This window comes from Impatiens glandulifera, chromosome 3 (genome assembly GCF_907164915.1).
Source record: "Impatiens glandulifera chromosome 3, dImpGla2.1, whole genome shotgun sequence".
NCBI classification, from domain to species: domain Eukaryota; kingdom Viridiplantae; phylum Streptophyta; class Magnoliopsida; order Ericales; family Balsaminaceae; genus Impatiens; species Impatiens glandulifera.
In genome coordinates, this window is record NC_061864.1 from 38,584,436 (window position 1) to 38,609,351 (window position 24,916).

Genomic DNA, 24,916 nt, shown 5'->3' on the forward strand with positions numbered 1-24,916 from the left:
CAAATTTTCAGATAAAATCTGAAATGGAGAAAGGAATGAAAGATATACACTAGTAAAAAATGAATCAATAACGATGAAATTTATCAGCCGTACTATTTTACCGCCGCTATTGGTAAACACATAATAATAGTTACATTAATTATGTATCAATAGCCACATTTATTATATCATGTTGCTAAATTTTACATTTTTTTTTACTTTTATTAAAACATCCCTATCACATTTTATGTATAATTATTCAATTATTAAATTTATTAATTAAAATAATTTTATTAAAATATCCTATCGCGATAATCCCTTTATCGAGTAATTAATTATTTATTATTCAATCAATTGTAAAAATATACTTTGTAGAAGTGAGAAATTGTTTTTTTTATTATTTTAATTTGAACAATTCTTAATTAAACATAAGATAGAAATTTGCATGGTATAAATCTTAAAGATTTGTTTTATCTTTACATATAAATTTAGGGGTTATTTGATCTTCCTTAAGAATAAAAACTTCAGTCGTTTAGAGGATACAAATCTTATATGTTGTTGCTGTTATTTATCGAATCTGATCTAGAGTTATTGAGGGAAGGAAAGACAGAAATTCCAAAGCGTTAAAAAAAGAGATTGCGATCTCCTTGATTCTCTGTCTATCGTTCAGTTCGTCGATTTTTACTTGCGCGATCTCCTTGATTCTCGTTCAGTTTGTCGATTATAAACACCAACTTCTCTCTTGCTTCTTTTGATCTCCGGACGACTGTTAAACTTTGACGATGAAGAAGTTAGAAGATGTAGTCAGAGCTGGGAACATTCTATTATGTTAAGATCGTTCTATAGACTAGTTTCTTTTTCAACAAATACTTCTACATTCTTACGAAGAGATCACTTCGAAGGTATGATAGTTAGGTTTATTATTCGTCTATCTTCTTGGTCATACAAAAATAAAGTCCATCCTATTTATTTTGTTTGTTTTATACTAGTTTGATTATTCATATTCTTCAGTTTCTACCATAGTTGATTATTCATAATACTTTTCAATTACAGTAGAAACTCGATAAATTAATACTCGATTATTTAATAAACTCTCTAAGATAATATTTTTGGCCGGTCCCGACTCGGGGATAGGTTGCTAAATTAATAATTCGCTAAAATTATAAGATAATACATTTTTTATAATTTTTTAGACCCCATATAAAATATAAATTAATAATTCCTTATATATAGCATATTACATGAATGATTTATGAAGGTTTCTTGAAAAATGACTCAATTGTCTTTTATTTTTTATTGAAATCAATTTCCCCTTGAATGTCGTCTCGAATTTTCCTTAGCATGGTAAGAACTTCTGGTGTTGTTTTCTCATAGCTCAACAAGAAATTGTTCAATGTGATTGCCGCTTTAATAGCTTCGTTTCGCGAAGGGGGATCCATTGTAGAACTTTCATCATCTTCTTCATCGATATCATCTTTATTAATTCTAATAACGATTTCAATAATTTCTTCATCAGTCAACAACTGTGCAACTATATTTTCTTTTGGGTAAGTCAGAACATCTTCGACATCCATTGCATTGAGATAACCCAACTCTTTGATCAAATTATGGAGTTCTTGAGTGCTTTCACCACCTTCATCTGAGTTCTCAAAAGTCACGTTATCTGTTGATCGAAGTTTACAATGACGAAAGCAGTTCTCAATTGTATTTGCACGAACATCCATAGTCCATGCTGAAATTGCAAGATTCATTGCATCTAACACATTTATTTTTGCTGGATTTGGAACCCCTAACTCATAACCCTCCAAAAGACTTCTATAAAATCGACGACGATAATGCATCTTAAAAGCTCGTATGATCCCCGCGTCACAAGGTTGAATATTTGAAGTTGTGTTTGGTGGCAAAACAAAATAATTCAACATTTCGTAATCCTTCAATAATTTTTGGATGAGCAGGGAAATTATTCACAATCAAGAGAATTTTTCTTCCAACCATTTTTTATCAAGTTGGTGAACATATTCTTCAAATAACACACTAGTCATCCAAGCTTGTTTGTTAGTACGGTACTCACAGTTCAGACGGTTCAAGTTTACATTCTTCAAGCACCTTGGTTTAGCATATTTTCCAATAATCCATAAAGGAAGTTTTTCCGAACCGTCCTCATTACAACAATTAGCAATAGTTAATCTTTCCTTGTCTTGTTTTTTCCCTTCAAGATATAGTGTTGCAAGGGAATGATCCGATTGAAGTCTAAAAAACAAACCTGTTTAAGATTAAAATATGTAAATAATTACATCACTAAAGTACAAAATATAAAATAAAATACAGGGCTGATTTCGTTAATAAAAAACAACCACGTTTCATCCATATTAAAGATGTCTTTCATTTCAAACTGATCAACTTTGTCTCTTATAGATTTTAATTTGTCCTCCATGCCCTCCATTTCAAGAGATCCACTCTCTCCGAAACGCCGGAAATTTTTAATTCCATATCTTGCTTTGAACTTTCCAAGACAACAAATAGATAAAGTAAAGTCTGGAGCATCCACTAGATATATATCTTTCATGAACTTTTTCGCCTTCTCGATGATTAGTTCACCTGTCATATTGATATTGAAGAATCCATTCATAGAGAGATTTTTCTAGGTCAATAAATTTTGCCGGTCTGTGTTGCTTAACATCGCCTCTTTCAGGAGCAAGTGAGAGATACTCTAAAGACCGCTTAACTGTATTCGATATTGTCGCTTGACTCACCTGCAAACCACAGTTACTATGAACTCATTCTTGCAATTACTTTTGAGTGAGACTTGGATTATCCTTGTTGTGCTTGCATAATGCTCTTCGAATCTCGTCTGTCATTGTTGTTTTTTTACACCTTTAAGATGGGAAGCCATGTTGTGTGTATGATTTGTTTGTATTACCCTACAGTATTTTGATCTTGTTTATATAGAAAATATTTTTAATATTCATAAAGTGATAAATTGAACACAAAAGCATAATAATGTGGGAGATTGAAGGTTTCTTTCAAATTAGGCCATTCATTTGATATACAGCACATGCATTGTATACAATAATTAAGTGAAAACTTAAAGGTGTTTGTAAAATAAATATTTTACTATAAATTAATAAATTAATAAAATATTAATTAATAATTATTAATTTATCGGTTAATTAATAACTCTTTTAATTAATAAATTTTGGTCGTCCCAAGTGTATTATTATATAGAGTTTCTACTGTATATGTCCACAAAGTGTTTGACAAAATGTCTACAAGATGTTTGACAAAATGTCCACAAGGACTTATTCTTTGTCTTATTCAAAAACTATTTGAGACTAATGACAACTTAAACAATTAATACAAATTACAGCTAAATTCTTATTTATCATATCTAGAGGTAGAAGTATGTGGGAAACTAAATTTTCCTATTTCCTTAAAATTGGTGAACCTAACCATATTTTGGATTTATTGTTTAGTAAAATACATTTATTCATGTATTGTTGATTATTGAATAAAATGTAAAATTGAAATCAATTGGTTGTCTCCTTCAATTGTTTTTGAATGTTCATACAAGAGATATACTATGAGATAAAGATCATTATAGTTTTGGATATGTCATTTAGATTACACCAAATTTAATAATATAAGTGGGTGATATTATGAATGACTTCTATAAAGAACTCCAAGATTATACCAATCCAAAGCATTCATCCTATCCAACTTTCACTATTTCCATCAGAAGGCTTCAACCAACAACCGACCCTGCCCTGCCTCTTTCCTCAGAATAATTTCCATTGTGGTTTGGGATGTGCCTCAGCTCAATTACCAGAGAGTTTGAGGAAACATAACAACTTCTTTCTTCTCACCCTTCCCTTGATGAATCAAACATGTTCTAAGTAAAAAAGACTAAACCCCATCATATCCTCTATCCATTGACAAAGATGTAGGTCTGTTTGTTGCTGTTGCTGGTCTCAGTTCTTTTAAAGTGCTCAGACAAACATCTTTGTATGTGTTGTACCCTTGAAAAAATTCTCAATTTACCCATCATCTCTTATAGTTAGCACAATAATTCTAGCTTTAATATAATATAGGGAGGGTTTATGGTTAGTATTTGTTGTCTCTGTAGCTACTACTTTCTTTTTTAAAGTTGATTTTGATAGACAAAATGATTAACATGACTATTGGTTATCTTCTCCTTCTCTTTAACATATTGGCTAGCTATTATTTTTTTTATGTGACTTGACTTATTAAACAATATTAAACTTGATTCAATATCAACTAAGTACTCTTGATTAATGTCAACTAAGACTGTCATTAATAATTGAAAATAATCAAGATAAAATAATTGCATAATTCGAGAGTGATTTGACTAATAATGAATTAAAAGACCTAATTCTGGACTAATTTGATTAATAATGAATTAAGAGACTTAATTAATTGCAATAGACTAATATTGATTTGTAATTTCTCTTATTTGACTTAGTAATTAATAATTTTGTTATGTAATGTTATTTTGTGATCTCATTCCCATCCTCTATAAATATATCTTGAAGGCTCTTCCCTCATTAAAAATTATATTTATTTTTGAATACCTTAATTTATCTTTATTTTTAATGGCTATTAACTTAGTCATTTCGTTATTTGTTGAATAGAGATTAACTCACACGTTAATTAGGAATGGTATGACTTATTATTGAGTAAAGAGTTTTTTTTTTATATTTAATAATCTTTACTTTATAATTTCAAATTAAGTGTATTTAAAATTCTTTTTTTTGTTAATAAAATTAGTCAACATGTTTATTCTCTCTAGTTGTATATTCTCTTAAATAAATTAACGATACATTTGTTTAGGAATTTTTTTACCAACTCCTTTGATTCATATACTAGAAAAGTTGAGTAAATATATATATTTTTAATCTCACTCATTTGTTTTCCTAGAGAATGGAACCCGATAAGAAATGGATGGATCTTATCAATGATCGAATTGGTAAAGAATATGGAAAAGGGGTTTAAAAGTTTTTGGACTATGCTTTTGAGAGATTAGGTCCTACAAATGAAATTTGATGCCCATGTATTAAATATGTTAATGTAGATTCTAGGTCGAGAGAATTAGTTCATATGCACTTGATTGTTTATGGAATACTTCAAAATTAAAATTATAGAGTTTGGTATCATCACGGAGAGAGGGAAGGTGAACCTTTAGAGAATGAAGAAGATGATAATGACTTTATAATTGATTTTCATCTTATACATATCATTATTATGTACAGGGTGGAAAAGATGGCAATTCACCTGATATTAGATCATTATTTTTTGAAACTCGAAAAAAAGGAAATGATATTGTTGATCTTGACGCGTTAAAAAAATATGTAAGTCTATATTTAATGCTGTAAATATTTCTAGTCACAATGCATGTAGAAGACCAAATTATTGAGTATTTATTTTATTTTAGGCAAGCTTTTTTATGCATAATTATGTGATTTCAAAAATTTATGTCAAATTAAAGATAATTTGTAATTAACATTGTATCTTCTTGGTTTATGATGAGATTTGTGAAGTGACTCGTCAAGAACCTCATCTATCTTCTTTCCAAGTTGTGGAGAAATGTTTTGGAACTCAAAAGAATAATCATGTATTTGGTTATGGAGGTGGAGTAAAGCCAAAAGATCTAAGAGGACCTCTTCTAACCAAAAAACAGATGAATCTAAATAATGATTTGCTACAATCAAAAGTTGAGATCTTGGAAGCTGAAGTTAAAACTATAAAGGAGTTGCTAAAGAACAACAACATTCAAGTTAATGTACAGTTGAATGCGTCATCTTCTAAAAACGTACAAAAAAAGTCAAGGTTAATTTTATAACTCAATTTAATAATTAGTAATCATATTTTCTAATTTTAATGTCAATAATGAAGGGGTTGGTTCACCGAGAACTATATTGATGAAGGATCTCGTTCAACGACAAGAAGTAACTAAAAGATTTTGAGGTATGAATTATTAGTTACTCGATTGTGGCTTTATTTTTTATATTTATTGCTTATGGTTTTTTTCTTCCTCTAAGTCTACATAATTTCATTTTTCAATCTTCTACTAGTTTCATGTTACTTCTTATAGACCATAGACAATTATCTAACTTACTACCAACAACTTTTAAATCATGTTTATTACTAGTTATAGACACTTCTCGTTTTTATTTTAGTTATTTTGTGTAATTGCAAGTTTCAAACATGGATTTCTGAAATTCAATGGGGTTATTGATTGGTGGCTGTTTATTAAGAAACTGGATAATGAAGGTTCATATTTACAAATTTGTATTATTGTCTTGTAGTTATGGACAGTGAAATGATATAACTATCATCATCATCAAGAGGAAAGAGCTATTGTAGAAGGTAATGTATCTTTCATTTGTTCGTACTTCATATTTTTATCGTTTCCTTGATCTGGTTTCCAAAACTTTTTAACTGATTTCAGACAAATTCTCTTTGTCTCTTAAGGTTAATATAGTGATAGTCTTCAGTTGTATGGCTTGTTGTATGACATGTTAATGTTGAGATTCCAGTTTTTAGTTCTATCCCATGGTTAATATTATAGTTGCAATTTAAATAAAAAACAATTTAATCTTTTTGTTACAATCACATGAATGTGTTAGAGTACCTAGGAAACTTGCAAATTGTTCAATTAGAACTTGAGACATGCACGTGTCCTTCATTGCTTTGTTTATTTGTGCCATGTTGATGAATTGCAAGAACAACACCAATCTTAATGAATTTAGAGATACATAAAATAATATACAGTGAATGTCAATTACTTGACTTCCTTAACTAGATTGAGCCTATTAGTTAAATATTATTCATTCAAGTTAAAGACATTGATGAAAAGCTGGTCCATTTCATTTGCACGTTAAATTGATGAATGTGTATGAACTAATTTATATTATGACTTATTTTCTTTGACAAGGACTACTTGGATGATTTTAATAAAATGATATTTTGATAAACGAATGAGTGTTTTAGGTTTCATGAGTTCAAATTTATATTTGATATATTTTGTATGCATTTTTAAGATTGAGAAATAATATTTGTATATAATAAAAATGTTATATTTGTTTGTTTTGATATTATAAATGATCTATTTTAGTATTAATTTTTTTTATTCTTATTCAGGATCATAATAAATTTGTTTAAAAAAATATTAATATTTATATATATTTGGGATAATTCTACCCTTTTAGCCACAGTAATTTATGTCCTTAGCCATTTTTTTAGCGACAGTAATTTATTCCCTTAGCCACAATAATTTATATTTGTTGCCAATACTTTAGCCATAGTACTTATTCCTGTAGCCATATTTTCGCTACGGAACCAATATCGACACTTAGCCACAAGTGCAATTTCTGCGTCTATTGACCTTTAGTGACAGTAATCAAACCAATAGCGATATTAAATACTTTCACAATTGCATTTTATTATACTAGTGATACCCGGTTCATTAATAGAAGACAATAGATATTGCCTCTATCTATCCACTATTGACATGTGAAAGAAAAAGTAAAATATTTATGTTTTTTAAAACATATTTGTATAATATACTAAAAACTAAAATTTGATTAAAAACTAAAATTTGATTGAAAATATTATAGGATCTTAGCACTTTACATAAAAGAGTGCAATTAATATTGAGAAATGCCCTCCATAGAGTGGGATATGAGCAATGCCCTTAAATACTTATTGGAGACGTTTAAGGACATCTTCAACTCGAACAAAGATTTAATTCCAACATACATTGGAGATGACTGAACCGATGAAGATGCATTCACGGTAATTATTAATATTTTTTGTCTAAATAAATTATAAGATAATTTGTTAATATATGAGTTTTTTACGCAGGTTTTAAGAAGTATGAATTGCGGATTTCACATAGTAGTCATTTCAAATGCTAAGAAGACAACCGCTTTGTATTCTCTTAGAGATCCTTAAGAAGTCTTTTATTTTCTTTCTAGACTAGCAAGATGTAATACTGGTGATTTACCAAGTTCTTCGGTAGACTCCAGCACCAGTTAGTGTAGGATTTAGAGTTTGAAATTGTTGAAAATATAATAGTTAAATTTAAATGTTTGGATATTATTTTTAGCTACTAAAAATGAATAAATGAGGGTGACTTATATATGTGCCTCTACCAAATAAATTGGAAAAATACGTAAAAAAAACTAAAATTTGAAATTAAAATCCAAACAAGTAAGTATATATATATATATTTATATTATTTTGTTGAAAAATATTTATTTAATCATTTTTTATTTTTATTTTTAGAATTTTGTTTTTTTTAATTTGTTTAAAGGTTAGAAGGGATCAAATTTAGTTTCTGCTTAAAGCATAAACCAAACAAGGCTCATGACGCTGCCCTTTTCCGTGTCCAGCTTCAATTGACTTGGGCTCCGTATCTTGACCTGTTAGCCTAGGTTTAATTGCACAGACTAACTTACCTTTGAATTTAAAATATGTAAAAAATAATTGAATGCTAACTATATAGAATGAATGATATTTATTTTGAAAACATAATATAATGAACTTTTTTCTTTTGGCCAAATCTAAAAATATGTGTTGAAAATATGTAAATTTTGTACAACTTTAATGAAAGTGAATTAGAGAGTAATTAATTAATTAATAGCTTTCAATTAAAGATAGATCATCAATAAATATGGTAATGATAGAACCTAAAAAGGTTTATTCGGTTGGAACTTAATTATAAATCATTTCACACTTTTTAAAATTTTAATTATTCATGTAACTCAATTTCATTAAACAAAATATTAAAATATATTTTATTTTAATTAATTATTTTTATTTTATTATTATATATTAAAATACATTAAATAATTTTAACAATAAAATAAATAAATCTACGTTCTCAAACTTATATATTTTTAAATAACCAAGTTATAACCGGAATCATATTCCAAAACAAGCTGAATCAAAATATATCATAAAAAGCTAAGGTAGGCAATAAGTGAAATGATTTGCATTAATGAGGAATATGAGTAATATTGATGTCAATATATCTACTAATGTTAGATGCAATTTGTGTGGACATTGTTACTCTCCATTACTCTTTAATCTTTAATGGATACAACTTTCACTAAAGCATATTTGTAGACACCCACATTTTACACCAATTTATAAATAAAAATTGAACTTTGTTTTAATAAAATAAAAAATATCATGAATAAATCAACAAACTTAAAATGAATATTTATCTATTAATTTGTTGTGTGGTTACGCTGGGATTTGATCAAATGACCCTCAAAAGAGGGTCATTCCCATTTTTAACCTCAAAAAAATCCATTTTTATTTTTAACCTTTTTTATAATTTTTTTTCTCTTTTTACCCTTACTAACCTTTTCCCTTTTTCTTTTCCTTTTTTCTCTTCCTTTCCCTCTCATTCACGGGTAGGTCCACCATCCCCTTTCCCAACTTCCAAACCCAATCACTTTCTCTTCTTCCCCTTTTCCTTTCCACCGCGACCCCACCCTCCAACTGCCAGCCACCGAACTCCACCGGGATCTTTAAATGCCACCGCCTACAACACAGCTAAGACCCAGCGACGAGACCTAGTGTACCTGAGAACCAACTAAGACCCCGCGACGAGACCAACCGACCAGCATCAAAATGGATACGTTTATTTCTTTCATTCCCATTTCATTCACGTTTGAAATGATGTCAAAATGGTACGTTTGAAATGCTGTCGAAATGATACGTTTGAAATGCTGTCAAAATGGGTTTGTTACTATGCGTCCCACAATCCACGCCCCACTCCCCACGATCCACGCCACACCCACGCCCAAGCCCACGCCCCACGCCAAAGCCCCACGTCCACGCCTCAGCCCCACGCCCCACGCCCCACGCCCAAGCCCCACGCCCAAGCCCCACGCCCAAGCCCAAGCCCGATGCCCCACGCCCACGCCCAAACCCCACGACCCACGCCCAAGCCCCACGATCCACACCCCACGCCCCACGCACCACCCACGCCCAAGCCCCACGTCCCACGCCCACGCCCCACGCCCTACGCCCAAGCCAGACGCCCCACGCCCAAGCTCCATACCCATGCTCAAGCCCCACGCCCCACGCCCAAGCCCCACGACCCACGCCCCACGCCCAAGACCCACACCCAAGCCCCACGCCCAAACTCCACGCCCCAAGCCCCACGCCCAACGCTCAACCCTAGTGGGGCGTGGGGCGTGGGGCGTGGACGTGGGGCATGGGGCGTGGGTCTTGGGAGTGGAGCGTGAGTCTTGGGCGTGGAGCGTGGGTCTTGGGCATGGGGCGTGGGTCTTGGGCGTGGGGCGTGGGGCGTGGGTCTTGGTCTTGGGCGGGGGTCGTGGGGCTTGGGCGTGGGGTATACAATCTCTTTATACAATCTCTTTATACAATCTATTTTTACATTTATTTATACAATCTAAGTCATTTGAATCCAACAAAGACATCAATAATTAAATAATTTAAGAATGAAACTTGAAGCCAAAAAAAGATATATCTATTCAATTTAGATTAGGGGTCTACAATTTGGTGGAATAACCTTGTTGCCCATTTGTTTCTCCAAAAAATCATTTGTTTGGTGACCACATTTGATATATCCAATGAGGCAGTAAGGTATTCCAAATGCATAATAGTAAAAACACAACAGTCCCCACTTTTGGTTGTCTTTGGGACTATTGGCTGTGGTATTACAGAATATGACATCTTCTCCAATTTGAACTGTGGAAACCTGTCCTTATCGCCCTTGGTGAACCCCTCTTCAAGCAAGTATGGAATCATTTCACACATCGGTTTCATGAAGTCGTCATATTCATCCTTTGGGAAGATTTTCTGTTCACAGTCATATACGTATATGCATCAATCTTGTAGATGAATCTGGCACAGGACCCAGTGCTTCTACTTCAGGTTCAAAGGTACATATATCATATCAAAAAGATTCAAAGGATTACTTCCTTCACCAATTACATATTCCATGAAATCGTCGAACTTGTAGCCTGCATGATTTGGGGCAAACAAAGGATAGCGATTCACAATCTTTTGAGAGAGTTGAGAGTCATCAATTGAGAAATTCTTTGGATATGTCTTAAGGAACTCCGCAACCCTTCGATTCATTAGGTGACAGATTGCATCTATCTCCTGCAAAAAAAATTATTGATTAAGCAAGAGCAAAAATCGTTGGGCGTGGATCGTGGGGTGGGGCGTGGGGCTTGAGCGTGGGGCTTGGGCGTGGGGCTTGAGCATGAGGCGTGGGGCTTGGGCGTGGGGTGGGGCGTGGATCGTAGGGTGGGGCGTGGGGCGTAGGGCGTGGATCGTGGGGCTTGGGCGTGGGGCTTGGGCGTGGGGTGGGGCGTGGATCGTGGGGTGGGGCGTGGATTGTGGGGTTTGTGCGTGGGGCGTGGGGCTTGGGCGTGGGGTGGGGCGTGGATCCTGGGGTGGGGCGTGAGGTTTGAGCGTGGGGCGTGGGGGTGAGCGTGGGGTGGGCGTGGGGACACTTACAAAAACAATGAATAAAAATAAAGAAAAAAATACTTACCACATTGTGTAACCATTCTTAAGGCTTGAGCAATCTGTTAAATAAAGAACGATCTGCTTCGTAAACAATCAAATCCTTGAAGTCTTTATCATCACTCTTCAACCATTTCTTAAAAATCTTCATATTTTCCTGGTCAATTCGTAACATAGGACTAACATTAACTGGATCATTTAGTTTAAAGCCTTTCCCACCTGGGTCGGTGTAGTCCCCCAAATGTTTCGACTTCATCTTCTTTCTCCGAAAACTTATACCAACAAATTTTGATGGACTCAATTATTTCACATCATTCACATCATTCTCCTTCTTCTTCTTCTCCTCATCCTTAGTCTCCACAATCACCTCCTTCACAATCTCCTCCTTATTCTCATTCTCCTTTGGGCTATCAGAATTCTCATCCTACACAATCAAAAAATCAGATTAATATATATTGTGGAACGTGGGGCGTGGGGTGTGGTACGCAACTATACCATACCTTGTCATTCTCCTTAGTCTCCTCATCCTCCTCCCTATTCTTGTCCTCCTCCACCACCTTCTCCTTATTCTTTTCAGCCTCCACCTCCACCTCCACCTCCACCTCCACCTCCTTCTCCTTATTCTTCTCAGCCTCCACCTCCACCTCTACCTCCTTCTCCTTATTCTTCTCAGCCTCCACCTCCACCTCCACCTCCTTCTCCTTATTCTTCTCAGCCTCCACCTCCACCTCCTTCTCCTTATTCTTCTCCTCCTCCACCTCCTCTGGGCGATCCTTGTCATGCACATCATCATTCTTCTCCTCTGGGCGATCCTTGTCATGCACATCATCATTCTTCTCCTCTGGGCGATCAAAACTCAATTTGCGAGAGGCTTTTGGCGTGGGGCGCGAATCATCGTTCTGCACAATCAAAAAATTAGATTAATATACATTGTGGAACGTGGGGATTGACACGTTCCATACCATACTATGTCATTCTCCTCAGTTTCATCGTCCTCCTCCTCAGTCTCCTCGTCCTCCACCTTAGTCTCCTCGTCCTCCTCCTTTGTCTCCTCGTCCTCCTTAGTCTCCTCGTCCTTCTCCAAAGTCTTCTCCTCCTCCTCAATCTCCCCGTCCTCGTACTTGTCCTCCTCCTCATCGTTCTGCATAATCAAAAAATGAAATGAGATTAACATATATCAAAATGAAATGAGATTGGATTAAGTGTGGAGGTTGGCGTGAGGGTTGAGCGTGGGGCGTGGGGTTGAGCGTGGGGGTTGTGCGCGGGGCGTGGGGATTGGGCGTGGGGCGTGGGGCTTGGGCGTGGGGATTGAGCGTGGGGCGTGGGGTTGAGCGTGGAGGTTGTGCGTGGGGGTTGTGTGTGGGGCGTGGGGTGTGGGGCTTGAGCGTGGGGTGTGGGGGTTGAGCGTGGGCCGTGGGGCATGGGGTTGAGCGTGGGGGAGGGGCTTGGGCGTGGGGTTGAGCGTGGGGCTTGGGCGTGGGGTTGAGCGTGGGGCTTGGGCGTGGGGCGTGGGGCTTGAGCGTGGGGTTGAGCGTGGGGCTTGAACATGGGCTTGAGCGTGGATCGTGGAGTGGGGCGTGGATCGTGGGGTTGAGCGTGGGGTGGGTGTGGGGCGTGGGCTTGGGCGTGGGGTGGGCGTGGGGCTCAAATGTGTGCAATTATACCTTCTCCTTCCTCTTCTTTGGCAACTTCCTCTTCTTGGCCAACTCATTCGCCTTCTTTTTAATGGCCAACTTATTCGCCTCATCAACCTTCCTCTTATCCTCATCAGCCTTCCTCTTCTTTGCCAACTTAGATATCCTCTCCTTCCTCTCATTCATCTTTCTCTTAATCTCATCAACATCATCCTGCTTCCTCTTCTTCATCACCTCATCATTCTTTCTCTTCATCTCATCAACTTCATCCTGCTTCCTTTTCTTCATCACCTCAAAATTCTTAATCTTGTTCATCAACTCATCATTCTTCCTCTTCATCCTCATCTTAGTATCAAGTTGCACATCATCATTCTTCCTCTTCGTCCTCATCTCAGTATCAACCTCTTCTTTTTCTTCTCCTCCACCATTCTTTTGTTCCTTTATTTCCCCCAATAATGTGATTATAAGTTATTGATTCTCCTTGATGAGCTTGATTTCAGTTTTAATCTCATTCACATCCTTTTTAATCTCATTCACATCCTTTGTCAGCTCATCAATTTTGGCATCAGCATCAGTATGGGTTTGAGACACTATATTGGGTGCAGAATATGTAGAATTGTCTTCATAAGTTTGAGGAGCCGTCGCAGAAGGGATTTGATGAGAGTTGTCTTGGCTAGTTTCATCGTTAACTTCAGGGTGCTTGGGAGCTGTCTTGGCTAGTTTCATCTTCTTGGCCGGCGGCGGTTTGGGAGTCCTTTCATGTTTTTCTTCTTCTTCACAAACTTCAATCTTTCTCTTCCTCCCATCAAATTCAAAGAATTCATCATAAATGTTGTCTGTCATATCTTCAAAGTCGTCCCCAGAGTACATTCGCTTCTCCTCTGCAGACTCATGAATTTTTCTTCGAACATTGCACTTTTGAATGGCTGTGGATACCTCAGGTTCGGTATAACTCATAAAAGATTTATAAAGCACTATCCTTGGGCTTGTAGGATCATATTGATCATCTTCTAGTGTCCTTTCAACAAATTTTGGGACGAATGTATTGATAAGCTCATAGGTCCACACTTGGAATGCTAGTACGAACCCATGTAAAGTATAAGCGACATCACAGATGCTTTTCTTTTCCCAGGTTTTCTTCTTGGCGAGATATAACCCACGGAGGTGTTTCATATCTTTGTCAATACCCTGCAGGGTTGCTCTTAAGGACACCTTTCCCCATGGAAATTGGAGGAATATCTCCATGTCTTCCACCATGTGAAAGATTCCCAAACTTATCTTCCTCCTATTATCAGATGCGAACAGATACTGGTAAATGAGAAATATGAGCTCCATCTTCCATGAATCCTCCTTATCAGAGCATCCGACGAAAATGTCTTCAAGCTCTTTCAGTCTAACATCCTTTTACCCTGAAAATATTTGAGGACAAGGGGTGGACATTCTTCAATCTCCTCCACCAAAAGAAATCTTCCAAAGTTAAGCCCTGTCACCAATGCATAATCCTTCATGTCCCAGTAGACCTCCTTACCATTGACCAAGAACCTTATCTCCTTCGAATTTGAGCTGATTTTTCTAATAAACATCTGATGGAGTATGGTTCTTGAAAAATATAATGTCGGGGCTTTGAATATATACTGGAATTGGGTATGCAAAGCCCTATCCAAAAGATCATGGTGAGTAAACCTCTCCTTTATCTTTGCCAAGCTGGGTCTAGTGGATTTCCATTAAACACGGCCATTAAAATCATTAATAATGGTTTCGTTTGGTGCCATCTGCAAAAAGAGTTAGTAAAATCATATAAACAATGTTTGGTGGATCAAAAACAGTAAAATCATATTAATAATTGAAGCCACGCACTACCCCACACACCACGCCCCAGCCCACGCCCAAGCCCACGCCCCACGCACTACCCCACGCCCCAGCCCATGCCCAAGCCCATGCCCCACCCCACGCCCCACGCCCCATCCCACGCCCAAGCCCACTCCCAAGCCCACGCCCCACGCAATACCCCACGCCCCAGCCCATGCCCAAGCCCACGCCACACGCACTACCCCACGCCCAAGCCCACGCCCAAGCCCATGCCCCACGCCCCAGTCCACACCCAAGCCCACGCCCACGCTCCACGCTCCACGCACTACCCCACGCCCCACGCTCAACCCCCATGCCCCACGCTCAACCCCCACGATCCACGCCCAAGCCCACGCACTATCCCCTCGCCCCACGCCCAAGCTCACGCACTACACCACGCCCCACGCTAAATCCCCACGATCCTCGCCCCATTCACAAACCAACCATTCAGATTATTCTAAAACATTGAAACTAACCCTAGAACTAACTAAGCTTTTCAAACCTAACTAAACCCTAAACTAAAACCCTAAAACCATAAAACCATTAAAATCATCAGTAAGTAATCTAGGATTCCGAAATGAAGTAGTTGAACTAAACTAAACTTCATACTCAATAAAATCATCTATAATCTAATCATTTGGGAACATTGCACATTCCATTCAGATAAACTAAACTTCATACACATTAAAATCATTTGTAATCTAATCTTCAATAATCTAGGCACATTGCATTCAGGTTTGTTACGAGAAACTGAATGATTAGAACGAGAAAGAAGAACTAACCTCAGTTTCTGAATGATTAGAACGAGCACGAGAAAGGAAGAACGTCCGGCTGGAGCTTGGCGATCGTCCGACTGGGGCTTAGCGTTCGTCCAACTGCTTGGCGAACGTCCGGCTGCTCGACAGGGGGAAAACTTGGCGGCGATGGAAGCGGAGGGAAGGGAAGCCAACGGTCGCGGGGGGAAGAGAGGAAAACGGGAAGAAAGCGGAAATGGGGAAAAAGGAAAAGGAAGAGAAAAAAGGAAAAAAAAAAGAAAATGTTTGTAAGGGTAAAAAGGGAAATCTTTTATAAAAAATGTTAAAAATAAAAATTAAATATAATTAGGTTAAAAATGAGAATAACCCTCTTTAAGGGTCATTTCATCAAATTTGCCGCGTTTTGTTGTTGGTAAAAAAAGAAGAAGAGAGAAATGCTGAACAAACCAAACAGGACATGTATGCAATGGATCTTTAATCCCAAATCAAAAAAGACCTTCCCTCTCCTTCTTCCACAACAACAGACGAGGACAACAAATGGACAATAGTAGAACCTGCATTTTCCCTTTCCTCCTCTTCTGGACCAAACAACCTGCTTCTCTCTCCCGAAGATGGAGCAAACATGGGTCCAGAAGAGAAAAATTCAGATCTCTGATCTGCTGCATCCGAACAACACACAAGCTAGAACCCTGTTTCCCGCTGGTTTCAGAAGACGAAGACGTGAGGATCACGAGGCTTGGAACCCTTGGCACATTTAGGGAAACGACTATATAAGAAGACCAAAGGAGAAAGAGAAGAAAGGAGGGGAGATTTCAGAAGACAACTCCACATAGGTAAAGGAAAGGCGATTCATATTCGGAGACCCTTAGAAAGAAGACTCGTAAGCTCTTAAACAATCTCTCTGCCCGGTATAAATGTAACTTTCTTTCTACTGAATTTAATAGTGAATGTCTGTTGAGATGTTTATGTAATACAATTTGTTCCAATGTATTGATAAGCCCTTAGTTTAACCTGAATGTTTGAAGCGGATTGACAGTCTTGAGTTTCAGACAAATATTAAGATTTGATTTTGATAATTCTAACCCATTGCATATCCTTGTCTTATGAATATATGCTAGTTTGATTCTGTGAATGTTTTATGATTTGACTGAAATAGTTTGAGTTTAAAAGAATGTTAGGATTTGATTTAACATGTGGATGATTTTAACTCATTTCATATTCTTGTCTGTCAATAATAAATCCAACATTTTCCAAGTTTGATTATGTTAATGTTTCATGGTTTGACTCAAATGGTTTAAATGACTTTGGTTTAGAAGAATATTATGATTTGATTTAGCTGATGACTTTAACCCACATGCTAGCTTGATTTTGTGAATGTTTGAAGGTTTGAAAGAGTGAGTTGAAGTCAAGATTTCAAAAAATTACATCTAAGGATGTTTGAAAATGTTGGGCTGTAAAATCTCTTGATGTATGTGTTTCTACTGTAAAAGGAAAAATTGACAGGTCAAAAGAAAAACAAAATCACATCCCAGCTTTCAAACAAGGGACTTCCCAAGGCATCAACTTGAGCCCAACCTTTGGACCACTGCGTCATCATGTTTTTATATCTTTTATAATACTTCATCTTTCCTCACTGTCCGAAGAATAAATAAATAAATAAATGTAGATAGCAGTTCCTAAGATTGGAACCCGACATCTTTTACGAAACAACCTTCATCCAACTCTCAAAGCCAAGCTCCTCATTCATCCATGCCCACAGATCGCAACCCGATCCGTTCGCGACCCAAACCGACCCACATCCTTAGCCAGCCTCTCGCCACTTTAGCAACCAGCCGGCCTTAGGGCCAGTTTGATTTGTTTCTTTTGTTAATTTCATTTTTTACTCGTTTATAATATTCTAAATAATTTTGAAAAATCCAAAATAAATATAAAAACAAAAATATTATTCTCAACAAAATACCAAAAAACATGTTTTTATTTCATTTTTATTATATATATATATAATAAAAACATATATATATATATATAATAAACCATAACCTAGTTTATGACCTTTTTAACTAGACAACCTTCCTATCGAGAATTTTGATCATGGAGTTTTGACTTTTGGATATAATCCAATAAATTGTCCAATCTTAAATTATATTTTAATTTGGAAACAAAACCTAAATTGGGCTGAGCTTCATCTTTTATTGTGCTCAAACTATACGAAAACAAATTAGGTTTTGATGATTATTATTTATTTATTTTATTTCAGAAATTATTTTTATTTAATTTGTCTCTTGCTTTTATTTATAATTTTAATAATTAATTCGATATCCTATTATAAGAGATTAATTCAAATTATTTATTTATTTTTATTTCGTGCCCACAATCTCATAATTTGTTGTACACTATATGCATGAGGTTATTTGCCACAATAGTGAACCAATTAATAATTTGATACAAATTCTTTTTGATACTGCCTTCTGCCGTCGCTGTAGAGATGAGGACGGTTTTCTCCGCCGATGGCTCGGAGATTCGACTAAACGGGAGCAAGAAGGCTCTAAAACCCTAGTTTATCTTATTGAATGACGTAGTGGCTAAAGCGCTTCAAGGGAAGACGAGGTCTTTCCATTTATACAGTCAAGATCGCTTTGAATACATGTTGGCTATTTCAAAAGGGATTCAGGTCAACTAAGCCTCAACTTTGTACCAGAATCTCTGCTTTGCGATAAATCAGGAGAACAAGGAAAGTGTAGACTTTGCTGGTCAAACAAGTAGATTGTTGGAACATTTGGAGGTCTCCATGGGGGATTCGGAGCCGATCAACTCGACCAGGGTGTTCACTATCTTCACTGTTGCCAACACCCTCGTCAAAATGAAGAACAATAAAGAATCGCTCTCGGGAGCTTCAATCCAACAAACTGATGGAAAGTCTATTATTCGTTCCAGACACCTAGCTGCTTTTATCCTGTCTACAGAAGCCAAACAATCGAAAACTGTCAACGAATCTGAAGCCAGTTCTACCAGTCTAAAGAGTTCCTCGAAGAAGGATTCTAGAATAGTTGATTCCAGAGTCAAGCAAGGTCTAGTCGAACTTGATGTTGTTCCCATGTCCCCTTTGTCTCCAGCCGTAAGTCAATTGAGAAAGCTCTCCAGATCCTCTGTTTCACGAGTAGAAAAATCAAAGGCGCCCTGGGCGTCTAAATCGGTGAAAGCGTCATCGAAGGTAACCCCTCCTCAATCTTAGGCCGAAGTGCATAAATTTAATGTTCCTGTGTTGAGGAATCTACTGCTGGGCCAACTATTGAGCCAGTTGGTACAAACACTAAAATTTTTTACTAGACTTCGTCTCATGTCCGTCAACCAAATCTTGTAGTCGCTGGTGCTATAGAGTTTGCTGAACTAGAACAAGGTGCAGTTTTTACCCTTACTGCTGGTGGTGAATCTGAGAAGGCTATTTCTATGAAGTCGAAATGCCTCATGTCCCAAATCCTGTCCCAACGGAGTCATTAGTGACTAGTAAGCTTGTTCCAGCCAAACCCACATCGGGACTGTTTGTCAAACCTCTTACTGCCCACGAAATCATGCATTCCACAAGGCAGGCTGCTGGAATCACGATTGGGGAACAAAGGCCCATTCAAAGCCTGTTGAGGTGATTAGAAAAGGGAAGGATATTGCAATTGATTCTAATGAGGATGTTTCTGAAGCAACTTGTATCCAAAATCTCATGATGGATCAGGCCAACAACATTGCTGCTAAAAAGATAGAGATCTTTGACACTTGGGTATTGAACAGAATGTCAATCAAGTACGATGAGGTCATCAAGGGCAAAAGCATTAACAGTCAATGGTTAAAGCTTGTAAGCAACGAGAAAAGAGTCTTGAAATGGGCCAAGACATCCGAGGTCTACGAAGCTCTTAAGAGAAAAGAGTTAGTTAAAGCAAACCAGAGAGGAAGAGCTCTCTTCCCGATTCTGCAGTCCAGAAGAGCCATTTTTAACCCTCTTGAGAAGAGTGCTAAGGCAGAAGAAAAAACTCTGAAAAGACTGAAAGAGATTATGTAGGATTACATTTTCGTTGTTACTCGTTACGTTCATGGAGCAAACTGCTCAGGGGTTAGTCCATTTGAAAGCTCTTCAGATGAAGATGAGCTTATGGATCTGTCTGATGACCATAATGTTGATGAAGATGAGCAAGCTGCTACTCTTCTTATAGAAATGGGAAGTTTTCAGCAGAAGAAAAACGTCTAATGGCTCAACCCCGTATTGAGCAATCTGTGGAACTCGTTCATGCAAACCCGATAATCGAAGAAGATGTCGTTAAGGAACCTTATTAAGTAATTATTAATCAGGAAGAAGAAGTGTTGGAATCCCCTGTTCTTGAAATAGAGGCACCTCCAGAGAAAGAGGCTGAAGTGAGTCAGCCTGATGTAGCCAGATCTGAGGGGAAACCCTCAAAAGACAAGGAAACAGAGAAAAGTTCCTCATCTGAGGGGAAACAAGCTAAAAATGATGGATCTTTCAAACCTATACAATTTCCTGGTATCACTGCTGCAAATATTCTGATAATATTCTCAACCCTTATCATGATTCAGGAAATTTGTCTGAAATAGTTCACAAGGTTTGTGAAGAAGCTGTGGAAGAAGAAGAAGAATCTGAAAGTGAGTCAAAAAAGGATACACCCGAGCAGTCCATGCAAGTTCATACCCACATCAGTCTATTCAGACCGCTCCAACATATTCTCAAGAGATTTTGTCTAATGAAGGATCATCTGTTGACAGTACGAAGCTTATGAAGTTCGTGACAGCATTGATGGCAACTCTTCAGAGGAATATGACTGTAATGGAATCAAATATGATGAAAATTATGAAGACTCAGAATTCAAGTAAGAAGGAATTTGCTGATCTTCTTAAGACTCATAATGATATGGAGCAGACACTAGATGTTCTGTACAGATCTTTTGATGATAGCATGTTCAACTACATCATCGAGTGTGATACTACTAAGGAGATTTGGGACAGACTCACTCAACTGTGTGAGGGCAATGATCAAACCAAGGAGAACAAAATTATGGTTGCCACTCAATAGTTCGATAGTTTCAAGATGCGTCCCGGAGAAACGATGAACGAGTTCGACACAAGGTTCAGCCATATTATCTCCACTCTATCTATCCTTGGCAAGACCTATCGCAACAGGGAGATTGCTATTAAAGTCACGCGTGCTCTTCCGAGGAAATGGGACAAAAAGACGATGGCTATGAGGGAATCCAAATACCTCAATAAGATCTAGCTCTTCGATTTGTTCGCTGATCTCAAGTCCTACGAGTTCGAGCTGAACTCTAGGATTGAAGAACATCAATCCACATCCATTATCATTGCCAAAGCGTTGGTGAGTTCTGAAGAGCCTCCTGCCGCTCCTGACGTGCAGACATCAGCTCAACAACTCAGCAGTGATGCTATGTCTCTCTTTGTGAAGAAGTTTGGTGACTTCATAAAGAAGAACAGCTCTAACTCAAGCTTTTCAAATTCTAATGATAATAAGTAATCCAAAGTTAAAGTTAAGTGTTATAACTGTGGCATTTTAGGTCATTACCAATCAGAATGCCGTAAGCCGAATCCTGAATAGAAGAAAAATGACAATGAAAAGGAGCTAAAGGCTCTTATGGAAGGTGACAGAAAGAACAGAAGAAACCACCTTGATTCTTACTTCTCATCCATCGACAGTGATGAAGACGAGGTGGCTTGCTTCATGGCAAGATAAGAAGAAACTCAGGAAACTGAGGTATTTGATTTCTTCCCTGAAAAGTTTTTAAGGGAACAACTAGTAACTGCACTAGATGACATGGTCATAGAGTACAAAAAGCTAGAAGAATCCCTAAATAAAACAAAATCTTTACCTAAAGAATCTCAACAAGTTTTATCTCAAACTCAAGAATCAAATGTTTTTAAAAAGAAAGTAGTACAGATCTCATTTGAGAATGAGATGCTGAAGGAACATATTCAAACTTTTTCTGCTGAAAACAAAAGTCTAAACTATGTTGTTAGTGCTTGGACAAGGTCTAGAGAAGCTGTCAAATATCAGATTAGTCTGTTAAAACCTGCTGGATCTAGATCCAGTTTAGGATTTGATGGCAATGACCCAGACCGGTCCTGCAAAAAGTCAAACTCAGCTACCAACAATCTTAAGCCAATATGTTTTGTTAAAGGGAGTTTAAAGGATATTGAATCTGATCCCATTCATGAAGAAGTAGCTTTGAAGAATGAAATAACTTATGTTTCGCCGATTGTTAGTTGGCTGAAAAATAAGTTAGAAGCAGCCAGCAAGTCTGGCAATCTAAAACTTAACTCAAAGTCAAGGAGTTTTAAAAGAAAATCATCTTCAAAAGATAAGGGATCAGTGGCTAGTAGGAAGGCGTCTGCTATGTCAAAATCATACGCATTAATCACAACACAAAATGGGAAATCCATTAGAATATCTCAAATATGGATTCCTAAGGGACGAATTAATCGAGGACCCAATTGAATGTGGGTACCAAAGTTTGTAAATAATTTCTTGTGTAGGTGATGTAGAAGAGCTGCAGGAAGGAAGCATGGAGAATACTCTTCTGAGTATACATTTTAGAAGATTAACAATGGCTTTTGCCATTCTAGAGGACTAAATGTTTCTATGTGTTAAAAATATTTTTGGTCCTAAGGACCTCAAAACATTTGTTTATTCATTTTGTACATGCACAAAATGAGAGGGATAATTTATTTTGGAAATAAAGATACACTCATACAAAAGTCCTTAATCGGTCTATTAGACGAGGTCGTCTAAGGGAAAAAGCGGGTACTTAGACGTATTTTTGCTTACACTCTATGCATCTAAGTTTGTGTGTCTTGGTTAATAGCCTGCGTGGTTAGACGTATACATCTAATAGACGTTAGACATTTTTACGTCAAGAGAAGGTGGATGCTCACGTCTAACCAAACACACGTCTAACACGTGATGTTCATGCGTAATTAGACGTCGACGTCTAATAGACGTTAGACGTTTATAAGACACATGATTAGACGCTTACGTCTAATAGACCCATGCGTCTAATAGACATTTAGATTTCATAAAATGGTGTAAGTAAGAAAAACATCTAACTACGTGTGTATTAGACCGATCAAGGACAACTGTCCCACGTGAGGCGATATCTAATTTTCCCGCTCAAACAGAAACATAGTCACCTCCGATTAACATGAAGACACATGTCTTTCAAGTTAAGAGACAATGACTAATATACCCTCAAAATAATGATGCCTACTTGGAAATGGCGTTTAATATTAATTGATGGGCCACACCCTATGAAATATTACGGTTATACTATGTGACTCTTGGGAGTCTATATAAGGACACTTTGCATGTGATTGAAAGCTTTTTCTCATTCAAGTTTTCTAAGAACCCTAGATTTCTTTGATTTTCTCTCTAAGAAACCCTTGTTTATCTTGTGTCTGTTCGCATTCTGTTGTAAATGGGAAACAAAAGAATCACATTTGGTCATTGTTCTGAAGGTTGATTTTCCCTTTATCTACATGTTCGATCAACAAGATGTGGTCGAGATGTTTAGAACCCTTGAATATTCCGGTCTCGGAAAGTATCTTGGCAGGCCGTTCATATTACATGAAAATGATGTAAGGGAGTTTTTCTAATCGGCGACGATGGTCGGCGAGTCCATTGTTGCAACTGCGAATAACACCGAAATCTCCTTCAACAAAGCTTCTTATGCGGAGTTCTTCGAACTTCCATCGGAGGGGCACACATTCAACTTGAATCTACCATCGGAAGTCACAGTAGAGATGAAGATGGTCTTCTACGCCGATGGCTCGGAGATTCGACCTAACGGGAGTAAGAAGGCTCTCAAACCACAATTTATTTTTCTAAATGATGTGGTGGCTATAACGCTTCAGGGTAAGGCGGGGTCTTTCCATTTATATAGTCAAGATCGTTTTGACTACATGACAACCATTTTAAAAGGGATTTAGGTCAACTGGGCCTCAACTTTGTACCAGAATCTTTTCTTTGCGATCAATCAAGAGAACAAGGAAAGTGTAAACTTTGCTGCTTAACTAAGTCGCTTGTTGGAACATTTGGGGGTCCCCATGGGGGATTCGGAGCCGATCAACTCGACTAGGGTGTTCACTGTCTTCACCGTCGCCAACACCCTCTTCGGAATGAAGAACAACAAAGAATCGCTCTCGGGAGCATCAAGCCAACAGACAGGAGGAAGGTCTTTTACCCGTTCCAGACATCCAGCGGCTTCTGTACTATCTAGAGGAGCCAAACGATCTAAAACTGTCAACGAATCTGAGGCGATTTCTACCAGTCTTAAGAGTTCTCCAAAGAAGGATTCTGGAATAGTCGATTCCAAAGTCAGGCAAGGTCTTGTCGAACTTGCTGCCATTCCCATGTCTCCCCTGTCTCTAGCTGAGAGTTAGTTGCAAAAGCCATTCAGGTCCTCTATTTCAAGAGGAGAAAAATCAAAGGTGCCCAGGGCGTCTAAAACGGTGAAAGCGTCATCGAACTTAACCCCTCCCCAATCTCAGGCCGAAGTGCCTAAATTTAATGTTCATGTGTTGGAATAAGACGTATCTGTTTTTTATTCCTGTTGAGGAAACTGCTGCCGGGCCAACTGTTGAGCCAGTTGGTCCAAACACTGAAAATTATGACAGGGTTCCGTTTCCTATCTGTCAACCCAATCTTGTAATCGCTGGTGCTACAGAGTCTATTGAACCAGAACAAGGTGCAGTTCTTACCCTTGTTGTTGGTGGTGAATCTGAAAAGGCTCTTTCTATACTAGTCATAGAGCCTCTCGTTCCAAATCTTGTCCCAATAGAGTCCTTGGTGATTGGTAAGCTTGTTCCTGCCGAACTCACACCAGAACTCTTTGTAAAACCTCTTACTGCCCACGAAATCATGTGTTCCACAAGACAAGCTGCTGGAATCAGAATTGGGGAACCAAGGCCCATTCTAAAGCCTGTTGAGGTGATTGAAAAAGGGAAGGATATTGCAGTCGATCCTAATGAGGATGTCTCTGAAGCAACCTGCATCGTCAATCTTATGATGGATTAGGCCAACATTATTACTGCTGAAAAGATCGAAATTTTTGACACCTAGGTCTTAAATAGAATGTCTATCAAGTACGATGAGGTCATCAAGGG

General features: G+C 37.5%; 1 protein-coding gene and 1 pseudogene across 1 annotated transcript; both read right to left on the bottom strand.

Annotated features, from left to right (window-relative positions):
• Positions 1 to 1,213: 1,213 nt before the first annotated feature.
• LOC124928623 lies at positions 1,214 to 2,872 on the bottom strand (annotated as a pseudogene).
• A 7,646-nt stretch (positions 2,873 to 10,518) lies between these two features.
• Positions 10,519 to 13,535, bottom strand: LOC124930208 (uncharacterized protein DDB_G0283697-like). The gene is made up of 6 exons (XM_047470566.1): positions 13,176 to 13,535; positions 12,479 to 12,652; positions 12,270 to 12,410; positions 11,822 to 11,935; positions 10,924 to 11,142; positions 10,519 to 10,836 (listed from the first exon to the last, which is right to left on the bottom strand). Exons 1-6 carry the CDS (start codon positions 13,533 to 13,535, stop codon positions 10,519 to 10,521), a joined length of 1,326 nt encoding a protein of 441 aa, XP_047326522.1.
• Positions 13,536 to 24,916: the final 11,381 nt, after the last annotated feature.